The 14,171-nt window shown below is 35.4% G+C and overlaps 1 protein-coding gene across 1 annotated transcript in view; it reads right to left on the bottom strand.

Moving 5' to 3' along the window:
• The window catches only part of LOC126975751 (uncharacterized), a 34,977-nt gene extending 20,806 nt beyond the window's left edge, over positions 1 to 14,171 (bottom strand). The window contains exons 1-3 of the mRNA XM_050823778.1: positions 13,801 to 14,171; positions 1,800 to 1,862; positions 351 to 517 (exon numbers count right to left, since the gene is read on the bottom strand). Coding sequence (XP_050679735.1) covers positions 351 to 517; positions 1,800 to 1,862; positions 13,801 to 13,971 — 401 coding nt within the window. The 5' untranslated portion in view covers positions 13,972 to 14,171. The remainder of the gene's footprint in view (positions 1 to 350; positions 518 to 1,799; positions 1,863 to 13,800) is intronic.

Here is a 14,171-nt window from a genome sequence, read left to right as displayed (position 1 = left end):
AAACCACCTGTATAGTATAAACTTGACGACCTGTATAGCCGAGTGCTTAGCGATCCTACCTACTAAGCTAGAGGTCTCGGGTTCGAATCCCGGTATGAATATAGATGTTTGTTTCCGAGTCATGGATGTTTTAATGTATTTATGTATGTTTATATGAATATATGTATGTTTAAGTAAGTATATTGTATTAAATATATCATTGTCTTGTAACCCATAACACAGGCTATATATGCTTAACTTGGGGCAAGATAATTTGTGTAAAAAGTGTGTCTATAAAAAAATAAAAAACTTATTGTCACCGAGCAGTAGGGAATCTGCATCTGGTAGCGGATGATGAGCAGCGTACCTACCTCACGTAGGTGTCGATAATGACGCTGTCATCGAGTACGGCAAGGATTTTCTCGCATTGTTGGCGGAAGGCAGCCAACGGGATGTGCTTGTTGCTGCAGCGGGCCGAGCGATGTACGTGGCGGTAGAACTGACGGGCTAGCTCAGGGTAGCGAGGGAACAGGTACTTCTGGAACCGAGGTCATATCCGCTTTAGTACATATCGATACACAGATAAAATTTGGAAACAAAATTTTATGAACGTTGCGGGTCTCGAACCCACGACCTCACGCGTTCCGTGCCAGTGCTCTGCCAACTGAGCTAACCGTTCGAGTGACGTATCGTTATTAAAGCTTGTATGCTTTGTTCAACTCTCAGGTTGTGGCTTCATCTACAGGATCTGCTTTATTTGTATAAATATTGTTCAAATATTATTATAAATAACAATAAATATTCAGATCTTTAGTAAAATTAAGTTAAGTAAGCACTGCTGTAGTGCCTGCCAAACACCACTGACCTCTATTATATACCACTGGACTGGCGGCTGTCAAAGTACTTTTGTGCCTGTTTGATATTCGCCATTTTGGCGCTGTTGGCCATGTAGCGAGAGTCTGCGGTACTAAAACTAGTGATGACAACCTAGTGGACAACATGGGAAACTATTTACAAAAAAAAAATGTGTACTTTATTACGTTGATTCTTGAAGTATAAATAACACGGAAAACGAACGAATTGAATTCAAAATGTAAAAATACTTCAGAGTTTTGTACGTTCCTTCGCAGCCATTTGTATTATACGTCAATTAGTTCTCTGGAAGCTCGGTAGTGGCGCTTCAAATAGGCACAAAACATTTGCTGTCAAACATATAGAACAACCTGTCCAGTGGTATTTATAATGGTCAGTCCCACACACACAGTTGATTGTCGTGGCCTTTATAAACTAGAGCGGTAAGTTCGAGTATTCATTCACTTATTGTGAATTGCAATGGGAACTATGTCCAAATTGTAATTGTGTCAGTGATTATTGTAATTCTAAGTGGAAACTGTAAAATACAGATATTTAACAATTTTATTATGTGCATTTAATCATTCAAAATCGAGCGTACCATTTGGCACTAGATCTTTCATATACACCAAAATCGGAAGTGCCGTTCGGCACACTACACCCTGACCAAGTTCTGACTCAATTTGTTTATAAGATAGTTTATTTTGCATGGTTTTATAGCTTGTTTCAATAGTTTTCTTATATATTCTCTCATAGCATCCTGATTATAAGCAATCTATTACAATATACACGTAAAAAAGCGCTAAAATAGACGCTGCGCGCGCGCCAAAATGGCGCCCATCTATGGCATACCGCGGCGCGGGGGCATAGGCATGTGCCGATCGTTAAGGAAGGTTAAATTACCCACCCCTTCTACATGAGGCATGCTTAACAAACCAATAAAACCGATATAATAAGGTCGCACTCACTGTGAAGGAGTTCTCAGTGACACCGTTGACTCCATCCTCCTTCTGCGATCTCTGCACCAGCAGCTGAAACAACATATAAATGAATCATTTTAATAAAGCCCTTAGAACTTAAGAAGGTATCAGAAACTGAATGTAGGTTGATGCATCTTCTGTATTTGTAACTCGTTTGATTATGATTTATTTAACATGCTTTTTATGCCTTTTTTTTATGACAATAAGGGGCGACACGAGGAGGACTACAGGTATTTATACGCCCTGCCCATTACAATGTAATGCCGCTCAGGATTCTTGAAAATCCCTAAAACTTTGAGCGGTACTACAACTGCGCTCATCACCTTGAGACATAAGATGTTAAGTCTCATTTGCCCAGCAATTTTACTAGCTACGGCGCCCTTCAGACCGAAACACAGTAATGTTTATAAATTACTGCTTCACGGCAGAAATAGGCGCCCTTGTGGTACCCATAATCTAGTCGGCATTCTGTGCAAAGGTGCCTAACACTGGTACTGTCTGAATATTTTTTTATTATTTAACAAATTACATATAAATATCAAAATTCTTGTAATATATAATAAACTCATTCGAGTTTTACCGTATACAAAAGGTCGTCGAATACATAATATTATTTTAAAATTAAAATGTAATACTTATTATAAAAGAAGAAGGAAACAACTTAAAACTACATACAAATATTAATTATGTAAAAAAAGAAAAAACAAAAATAACAGCATTATTTTTTTCAACATCAATTTTCGTTTTTTTTTTATTGAATCATTCTCTTTTGACGTCATTAAAGAAACTATAAGACCCCTTTGGAAACAAATGGCTCTCATAGAAACCGTTATAGAAGGTATTCATTTTGAACTATTTGGAAAAATACCATTATTCAATTTTCTATAAATATATAATAAATCGTTTCCATTACGCAATCACATGTTATTACTACAAACACATTTTCATCAAGTTCGGTTAAGCCGTTCATGTTAGTTATACAAGGATATACAGCCACAAACACAACATTTTTATAAAACGTAGAAAGGCCGACGCCCTTTAGGAATGGGTTCGAGCTTTATTTCAAAGTACTTCGTTTTTACCTTTACACAGGATGCCGGCTAGATTATGGGTGCCACAACGGCGCCTATTTCTGTCGTTCACGAAGCACAGTAATTACATTAAGTGTAATTTAATTGTAAATTTAAATATTAACTTGTGTACTTGGTGAAACTGTTAAAGGAGACATCCTTACGTCCATATTTCTATTTTCACTATATCTATTTTATGTTTAGGGATGTATCTGTATTTGCTTCCAATTTTTTTACCAGTGGGAGGCTTCTTTGCACCGGATGCCGGCTAGATTATGGATACCACAACCGCGCCTATTTCTGCCGTGAAGCAGTAATGTGTAAGCATTACTGTGTTTCGGTCTGAGGTAGCTAGTGAAATTACTGGGCAAATGAGAGTTGACAACTTATGTCTCAAGGTGTCGAGCGCAGTTGTAGTAGCGCTCTCAATTTTTCGGTTTTTCAATAATCCTGAGCGGCACTGCATTGTAATGGGCAGGGCGCATCAATTAACATCAGCTGAACGTCCTGCTCGTCACGTCGCATATTTTCATAAAAAAAATTAATAAATAAGAATTAAGTCTGTTCGGTGTGTCATTGGAAGAAGGAACGATGGCTAGTCACCTTACATGTCGGCTTTGCGGAGCGCTTTTTCTTGAGTCTTCGCACTTGTATCCCTAGTATTGTAAACCGTAACTCCCGCATGCCACGCCGCTCCATGTCTGACACTTGCGCACCGCTAGCGACGGGCGTACATTTAAACTAACACACAATTCGCAGCCGCCGCGCCGATAAGATACCCGACCTGATCGATTGATTTATAATCGACTTTGATAGTCTCTTATTAACATTTTCCTATCGCTTGTAGTTTAAGAGCTGATTTAGAAGATTTCTTATTTAAGACTAAAATGAATTTAGTCCAGACTAACTGCGTACTCAATAATTTACTGGCTGGAAACTGACATTTAATGCTTAGCTTTGGTAACTACAGACAGTAGTGATTAAGGTACTTAATTGTTCTTTGGGAGGCTCCTTTGCACAGGATGCCGGCTAGATTATGGGCACCACAACGGGCGCCTATTTCTGCCGTGAAGCAGTTATGTGTAAACATTACTGTGTTTCAGCCTGAAGGGCGCCGTAGCTAGTGAAATTACTGGTCAAATTCGACTTAACATCTTATGTATCAAGGTGACGAGCGCAGTTGTAGTGCCGCTCAGAATTTTTGGGTTTTTCAAGAATCCTGAGCGACACTTCATTATAATGGTCACGGCGTATCAATTACCATTAGCTGAACGTCCTGCTCGTCTAGTCTCTCATTTTCATAAACAAAAATAAACGGAAAAGGAAGTAGTTCTAAGTGCTGCTGTTCGAATTTAGAGTACTTTTAAAAAACGCATGCCAAAGGAAGGAAAATTTTAGTATGTGCTTTTAGGCTTCTAAGTGAATAGTAAGATGTCTGCTGTAAATTAGTATAAGGCTTAAAAATATTTTTTGTAGCCAGACCTTACTTTATACAATAACTTTAGTCAAAGGTTACGTAAGGATGGTATAAAATTAGCTAAAAAATATTTCTGGAATCCCTATGAAATATGAAAAGGTTTTCATATTTAGAAATGCTAATTAACATCATAATATTATATAGAAAAAAAAATACTAGTGACGTAATCTATCTATATATATAAAATGAATTGCTGTTCGTTAGTCTCGCTAAAACTCGGGAACTTGGATTGATTTGGCTAATTATGGTCTTGAATATTTGTGGAAGTCCAGGCAAGGTTTAAAAGGTTAATAAATATGAAAATTTTCGGAATTAAATAAATACAACAATTTTGTTTTTCCTTTGATGTGTCCCCCGTCGCGTCGCTCAGAAATCAAATTGAAAGAATAGTTTAAAATGAATAACTAATTACAAATCTTTGTATCTTTCACACTTTCTCAGGAGGTAAAAATCAAACTTAATTTTAGCTACATATAGTTGGTAGATTAACTACAGTTGCTATCTATGATGGCAATACAACGTTTGCTGGGTCAGCTAGTATAAGATAAAATAATATCAATAATTTAAGCAAATTGTCTAAATATATTTAGAACCATCAAGCAACAAAGCAGATTCAACTCCGACTTGTTTCTCGCATATGTCCATACACGAGTAACCAGCGGCCTGTATCATTACATAAAACAGTGTTGTGTATCCGATAAGCCACGCGACGGATTTTAATGCGGTTTTCACCATAAGTTAGATAATATTGCACGGAATATATATATCAACAAGATTATGTTGCGAAATAGTAGATTGTTAACCGAGGGTCGAAAGAATCAATTCCCGAGGTATTTAGACACCCGAGCGCAGCGAGGTCGGCTATAGTCCGAGTAGGAATTGATACTTTTACCCGAGTTAAACACTCTACTTTTCATTTCGAATATGAGGAAAATAAAACTAGTTGTTTATCTAAGCATAGATTAGTATCCCGCTAATTTATGTCGACTGGCTGTTTAGAAAGTCCACTGGCCGCAGCATTTTTTTTATTAGTTCTTTTTTACATAAAACTCTTCACAGCATTTCTATTTTTAAAGTTCATTCCGGCCCTTAGTAATTTGTATGAGTTTTTCCCTCTCTATGGAGGGAAGCAGCATTTTCCACCCAATGATCAGATCAAATCAACATTACTTTCCGAGTATGAGTAATGAAAAATAAATTTAAATGGCTAACCTAGACTAATCCAGAGATATAAAAGAATGTGTGAGGCATTAATTTCTAAGATGTCGCTCTTGCAAATCAAAACAACATGTTGCAAATTAGATTTACAAGAGCGACATCGTAAGTCAATTTCCTGATATACAAATATTGAAGTTGAGCAGGTTATCAACTGTAAAGTAGATCTTGTGGATGAAGCTGTTTTCCAATTACAGCACTAGAGTGCATTTTGCGGCATAATGCTCAACGTTGAGTGTTCCAACTACAGCAACGCTTCGCACAAACGAGCACTCACAAAAGTACTACTGCTTTCGCGTGATGCGTAGAATAGATACCAACTCAGTGGTACAAAATTAACGTGTGTTTTTTCTATAAGTTGGCATTTATCCAAATTTTATTTACTATCGGTAGTAATATAATTAATTGTTGAAAAAAATTTTGAAAGCTTTCGTTTCGTCGTAGTTTTTTAGAAATAATAAAACTTTATTCAGGCTGTGTTAAAAAAAATGTAAGTATGGATAAAGGTACAAATTTACCGAAAAATAATTTAAATATTCTTCGTTGTACTATTTGTTTGCTTTAAATAAATAAAACTAGAACTAATGAAGGTACAAACATTGACTATTTAGTTTTATATACCACATTTAAAATCTGAATACAATTTCATTTTAGAATTCTAAAGTATACAAAAAATTATTGAACAGAAATATACTTTTGTCGACATTGCATGGCTTGATCGAATTTAAAAAATACTTTTTAATACTTGACTGACCACCGATCAACTTATCGTGCTTAACTATTAATTGTATCAAGTACTTTTACTTTTATTTGTATAATTGTAATGTATAGCTAAGTGATTGTGAACTATTTTTTCTTTTATTAATTTAACTCTGTTGGTGTAGACTTAATTTAGCAATTGTACAAACCTCAGTGGTTTTTATTGCTTTGAAACCGCAATGTAAAATTTGTTTTTTATTAATAAATATATATAAAAAAAAAAACATTTAATGAAGCAGACATAATACATATTGCCCATCTAGCAGATAGACTCAGCTCTGCGGCATATGCAGTTAGAAAGATTAGAGAGTACACGAATGTTGCGACCGCTAGATTAGTGTACTTTAGTTATTTTCACAGCATCATGACGAACGGTATATTACTATGGAGTCATGCTGCTGACATTGATATAGTGTTTGCACTGGAAAAGAGAGCTGTTCGTGCTATATATCAGCTTGGTTATAGACAGTCTCTCAAAGAAAAATTTAAAGAAATAAATATTATGACTGTTCATTCTCAGTACATTTATGAAAATTTAATATACGTTCACAAAAATCGTCACCTTTTTGCTCTTAATAGTGATTTTCATTATTATAACACTAGAACTAAGGGATTGCTTGTATCTAATTCTAGTAGGCTTCATAAGATACATAATAGCTTTAAGGGCTATAATAAAGTCCCAGCCACTGTTCAGGCATTATCTATAAATAAATTTAAATGTTTTATAAAAAATGGCTCTGTCGTAAATCCTATTACTCCACTGCTGAATATCTAAATGATCGGACAGCCTGGGACTAGATTGTGATTATTTTATAGCGATAGAAATGATTGTACAATATTGTTTATTTTTATTGAAAAGAGCGCAAAAAAAGAAAGCTGGGAGAGTTTCTTGCGCCGCTTCTTCTCTCTCAGAGCGCCATTTGTTTCCGAAGCGGTTGTAGTATCTAGTTGTTATTAGAAATGACATCAAAAAGAATTCTAAAGGAATCAATTTTGAGAATATAAATGCCTTTTTATAAATGATTTCGTGTAAATGAACATATTTATCAAAATGAAGAAGACAACATATTATTTTCTTATTAAATTGCTAACTCTATGACTATTTTTTTTCAACACTGAACTTAGTACACACGCACTCTGCTGGTGCATTTTAAAACTAATTCATGTTCCAATTAAGCATCAGCACAATTCGGCATTGTGTGGCACTAATTCGCATTATGCTCTGTAATTGGAAAACTACCGAAGCCACAACCTGAGAGTTGAACAAAGCATACAAGATTTATGAACTTTACGTCACTCGAACGGTTGGCTCGGTTGGAAAGAGCGCTCGCACGGAACGCTAGAGGTCGCGGGTTCGAGTCCCGCGTCGTTCATAAATTTTATTGTCAAATGCAAAAATATCACCATGCTTCTCGTTGTGGCCACCGCTCCCTATTTTAACGGTTTTTTGAGCGCGAGTCAAAGGAATAAGTGCAAGTATCGAGATTGATTGCGAGAGTTGAACAGTGTGTGGGCAGGGACGGCGACATCGCGGTAGCGTTAAGTGCAAACTAATGAGCAAGCAAAAAAACACTGTATGACAAGAGACAAGATAAACTATTATAATTTGTACTTTCATTTCTTATTTTGTTTTTATTGTAGCGATAGTATTAATTCTATTTTTCAAAAGCAATTAGGGAGGTTTTTTTTGTAATTTTTATTTTCACCAAAATTTTTCCTATACTTTAGAACTACTAATTGTAACCATGGACTTGTAAAAAAAGAAGGACTCCGCGCCGTGTTATTAGCAAGTGAAGCACCTTTATGCTAGTGTGTGTGCGGTTACGGGGTATACCAGTTACCCTTAGATGGTCATATCTACAAATACTTTTATATTATTGTTTTTACACTTTTTCACAACGCACAACGGCATTTTTAAAATATTTTATTGCGACGCAAACTGATCTGTCACAGACAATGGCAAATCTCATAATGGCGCCCGCTCGGCTTGTTTTAGTGTAAGTGTATGCGAGGGGCTATGTATTTACACGTTTACCGGCTTGTTTTGGTGCCTCATTGTTATGTAAGGTGACACGGAGTCCTTATTTTTTTACTCGTCCGTGATTGTAACATAAGATTAACAAAATTGTATTGTATAATATGATGTGGTGTGCTTTAATGAATAAATAAATGAGCAGCGCAAGGAGCACAGTGTGGCGGACCCATTATAGAACGAACGCGTGACTATTAGCCTCAAGAGTTTAGAGTGTATTATTATAACATCGTAAGTATGAAGAAACAGACGAGGCCGACAGCTCTCTGCACAATAGCTCGCAAATCACTTGAGGTTCATTATCAGGGACGGCACATTAGGCTGCAATTAATCACGTTATCATTGAGTGCCTCGTGAGCGTGTTTGCATATTTTAATACCCATTATTACTGTGACGTCATCGTGATTCGTAATGGAGAAGGTTACAATATTAGTAGTCAGCGATCTTCTTTGTGTATTTAAAAAAAATATTTACAATGAAATAACTTACACTGAGATTTTTGACACGGATTGGCTTGTTTTTAATCAGTGTAGGTAAAATTGGTCTGAAACTTGTCTATCGTAGGTAGTTCGCGGTAGCCTGCATTGCGTGATTGAACTTGCAACGCGCGGCTTAAGGCGAAGAGTAAGCATAAAACACGCAAACAGGATGTTTTTAGACAAGTTTTGTGGTAAAAGTATAGCATTTCGAGCTATGAACACTATATAATCCTGTTACACATATCCTTAAGTCTTATTTGTAGGTTGTTAATGCTTGCTGTTGGTTATAGTTAACACTGCCGAGCCTTTTTAAACTATCACTTTTCTTTGAAGTTAAACAAGTTTTTTTGGCATGGCGTGACGCATTTTTTTGGTACTTCTTTTAGAAAAGTTATTCTTATAGCTTGTACTTTTTTGTGTACGTTCATTTATTCAGATTAGTATTGAATAACGAGGATTGTAAGCATATAAACTGTTTTCCATCCAAGAATTTTGAAAATATTGGCTTTGTTACATAGATGGCGGGCCGGCAGCCGTGTACTCATATCGCTCAAGGTCGCTGGCATTTAGTGTCGCCTTAACACGACGGGGTAAGCTTAGTAAGGCGAGACAGTACTTCACTATAAGTCACCGCCTGCAACTATGTAAGGCGTAAAATCGGCCTCACATAGAGAATTCCCACAGCCTGTAAAGAGCGAAAAAAAAGAATGCTGGGAGAGTTTCTTGCGCCGCTTTTTCTCTCTCAGAGCGCCATTTGTTTCCGAAGCGGTAGTAGTATCTAGTATAATAGAAATGACATCAAAAATAATTCTAAAGGAATCAATTTCGCCTCTTATGCCTTTTATCGTATTTTCACATTTTCTAAACATTGTAACATTTTTTTAGGTCCCTAAGTCGTATCGGTTCCGGAAAACAGCAGCCGGCAATTGATTCCACAAAGTGACAGTTAATTTCATGCAAAACGCGCGGTCGTAGAATGCCATTCGTCGACGTGATGCGGGTGGTATTTAACATTTTGACGTAATACCCGGTGGTGGATTTCACCTACTGGTATTAATCCGAACAACTCCCCTGAGCACTCACAAAGCGGTATAAGATGCAGAGACAACCCACATCTCTACGTAACGCCAACGTTTCCGGTCGATCGGAGATGGCTTGATCGTCGAAGATTCGAGCCGCTGTTTTTTGTAAGCGGTCAAATAGAAAAAACTGGTACTGTAGAACGCCCACCCAGAAGAGAGAACATTAGTTCATGTGAGGCCTGATGAATTTGCGCCTTATATAGTTACTCTGGCTCGCCTTATTGAGTACACCAAGCCATTTAGAGGCCAGTTTGGACTTCCCTTCCAAATGACCACGGATTGTCGCTCGATATATCGATGCCTACTATACAGGCTGTGGCAGTTAGAGGAGTGATCTCGAATGGAAGGTATATGACGAAGGGAGTCTTTTTAGCGGTGAACACACGAAAACCAGCTGTGTGAGACCATAAGCTAAAGTTAAGTCGTGAACATATCTCACCGCATGATCTGTGGGTACGTGAGCTTAGTCATTCGGCGTGGTGGGCGTTAAAATCATCGGCAGAATCTGCAGACGTATGGATGTGCTCAAGTGGACAGTATCAGTAGTAGTCTCTGTGTTACCGCTATGGGACATTTAATAGATTCGTGGACCAGCCAGATAGTGGATAGGTCTTGTTCTTTAAGGATACTCAAGTGTCGAAAACAAACATCCACCCTGACTTAAACTCGCACTGCAGCCCATGGTATAAAGGAGTGTTCCATTTATACCCCTGGTGGGAGAGGTATGATGTATCAGCCAGAGAGTCTCTATTGTGTCTCAGTCAAAAAGAGCAGGGCCAGCTTTGCTGTCTCTAGGTGGAAGTGGATAAATAATAAAATAAAAGACCAACATGACCGAAACATAATAATGTAATAACCATTAAGGAGGCAGGGAGCTGTTACCACACACCAAAAGGAAAACTATAGATAATATTGGTACTTGTTATTGAATATCTATCATGAACCATATTGTTTACAATAGTATTGTTTATTGTTCATTGTTATTTGTTCACCAAAAGCAGAAAGATAGTGATTTGGGTACAATTCGTAAGCAGAGACAAGGTACTCATTACCTATGAGGAAAATATAAGCAAACCATTATAATTTTACAAAATAGTCTTTAAATATATATTATATCAATATAAAAAATATTTATAATATTAAATATGATGTAACCTCTTAAGAAAATTTTAATACCTTTTTTTTTGCAAACTGGCCAATGTCTTTTTCAGTAAAAAAATTCAAAAGGCATCTTCCACCCGTGTGACAAGACACAATTTCGCCACAGTTGTCACACCAAAAGGATAAACTTTCCAATATGGACCATTAATTTAAATGCCCATATTTTTTTGGTGGAACTCACTAAAAGAAAGCGTTTTGCAAAGTTTTAGGTTGCGGAAACTTAAGGTTCATGAGATACATTTTTTTTACTTTTCATACAAATTACATACTCCTGTAAGCTTACAACGTTTGACTACCATGCTTTTGATAAAATAAGATTACTACTATATCTGAAAAAAATCTGGTGGTATTCATTTTGCGAGGAAACATCTACTTTATGAGATATGAATTTTTAAAGTTTTAAATATTTTATTGATGATAACCTCTTTATGAAGTATGACTTTGACGAGTTAGTGATTGTGATGAGAAATATTTTGTGATTCTGTCCATACAAAATAATAATAATTAAAGCCCAATCCCTGTATAATTAATGTTGAGCATATAAAATCTTTTGCCAGAAACTTAAGGGAGGTTAGGTTATGTTAGAATGTTAATACGTCATATGAGCCCTCCCACCCCTTAAACCTCATATATATATGGTCCATATTGTTAAGTTTAACCCACCAAAAGGTGTTTTCACAGATATGTGTAGTATAAAATTCTTCTTCCATTAAAGGTCTCTCTCGCACTATATGTCATATTACTTAATTTAAAGTGTCTGTTCTTATAATTTAATTATTAACCTCAGTTTCTTTTTACATTTAAATTAAGCATTTTTAAATTGTTTCCACAAACTTATGAATCTGGATAATTGTTATACATTCTTCCTCTTGCGAGCCTATGATTTAAGTAAGTCATATGATTACCTTTTAGCAGGAAAGTCATCCGAATATACAACATAAGGCATTGAACAAATGATTAGCAAGCATTTGGTGATCTCATTGTTTGTTCACATATTGATGTATAAAGTATCACAATATATTGATGATTAATATTTTTGGACATATATATATATATATATATATATGTATATATACTAGCTCCTGTCTATGTCTATATGTAAGCTTCATACTTGACATCCATGGCAGTTAATATGTATTTTCCATTAGAGTTCCATGAGTTTGTCTGCAAAGGCACTTGATTTTTTTGTTTTCTTTGATTTTCTTTATATTTATTTTTTTGATTGTTCCTATCTCTAGCAATTCAACACCAATTTGGACACATTGTTTGTTTTCATCCTCCCATGGAAGTCTAAGTTAAGATTTAAAACTAAATTAACCCCATCCGTCCCATAATCCACCCCTACGGAACCAGTTGTTGACAATATGGATTCTTCTTATTCTTTCTCCTGTTTTTTTTATCATTCCAACCAAGCTTCTTTCCATGAATCTTTGACTGCAACAAGTTTGGCTGTGGTGTTTTGTTAACCACCATATTATGTCACAGGTAGGCAGAATTTGGAGGAACAGCTCTTAAACACCTTTTTCTCAAGATACATGCATAACTTGGACTTTATTACTAGTTATTTTTTAAACTCTAACAGTTATCCATGCATTTCAATTAATATGTTTGTTTGGCTTATTAAGCAAGATAATATTAATTATTTAAATTTATTTTTATTTATATTCACTAAATAAATTGTTTACAGTTTCCTTTTTTCTAAACCTACCTTTTTATATAGAAAGAGGAGAAACAAGTGTACGGGTCACCTGGTGATAAGTGATAACAGCCACCCACATTATCTCCAATACCAGAAGGTGTAGACAATTTTTTTGAAGGTACCCATGTTGTATTTTCCCAGAAAAACCACACCAGGAAGCTTATTCCATAGCTTTGTAGTATGTGAATAAAGCTTCTCAAAAACTGCACTGTTTTTTTTACAGTGTAATTTTTATATTTTATTAACAAAACATCACCAACTAAGTTCTAACATCTAGACAACCGAGCGCCCCAACATTATTTGCAAAGTCTTGAGGTTCTCGAGACACTCGTCCAAATGAATGTTAACAGATCTCGGTACAGCATTTGTAGATGTTTAGTACCACCACAAATCCAGATGGTGGGGATGATATTCTAATTTGTGGTGTGCTGTGCTGATGAATAATAATAAATTCGATGATAATACTATGAAATGCATGATTTCCTTATTCACAAGGACATATGAAGGTTTTAAACAAATTGTTATCAAGAACAAACAACTGTAAATCACAGACTGTCAATGTCAGTGATTTTTTTTTATTGTTAAACTAATGAAATTATATTTCATATTTCTATGTATGTGTGTGTATTTAATATGTAATACAAATAATCTCTGTACACTATTATAAAAAACATAATAAGAATTACATTAATATCAATTATTAAAAAAATAACCTTGAAATCAATATTAATTTGATTTGATTCTATTGTGTAGTCTTCTCGGTACTACTGTGAACCCTCCTTGAGTGTCATTATATGTGGATTCTAATTTATATGTAAAATAGGATATTACTATAACAAAATTATTCTAGTATCAATAAAGTCACTATCTAAATATTTCGTGTTTACTCTTAAAAATGAAGTATTCTTAAATGAATATTTAATAATAATAAAAGTTATATTTTTGAAATCTCTAAATTAAAGTCTAAATATACGCTTAATTATTTGTCACTTACAATTTAAATAAGAAATCTTACCTTGCCAAGTTTTTCTATAGGGACAAGAGAAGGTGGCTGAACTTCTGTCTTTTCTGGTTGTAATTCCACACCTGATCCAGACCGGGTGCCTCTTGTCGAACCTCTTGGAGAACTCGAACCACTACCACTACCATCTGTAACTGTCTTTTCATGACTGCTATGGTTACCCATAACTTCTATAGGTTTATTTAATATTATAAAACCGGTATAATATTTCCCACTTTAGTATTGCTAACGAGCAGTATCAATATCAAACTAAAAATATTTATAATGAATAAAAAACAGCCGTGATTCGTCAATTTTCCAAAGGATTAGCAACCATATGAATAAAAAAAATATTTTGAAGAGAAAACTGCAAGATCTTAGCAAAC

Source organism: Leptidea sinapis, chromosome 37 (assembly GCF_905404315.1).
Source record: "Leptidea sinapis chromosome 37, ilLepSina1.1, whole genome shotgun sequence".
NCBI lineage: Eukaryota > Metazoa > Arthropoda > Insecta > Lepidoptera > Pieridae > Leptidea > Leptidea sinapis.
This window is presented reverse-complemented; position numbering and strand designations above follow the sequence as displayed.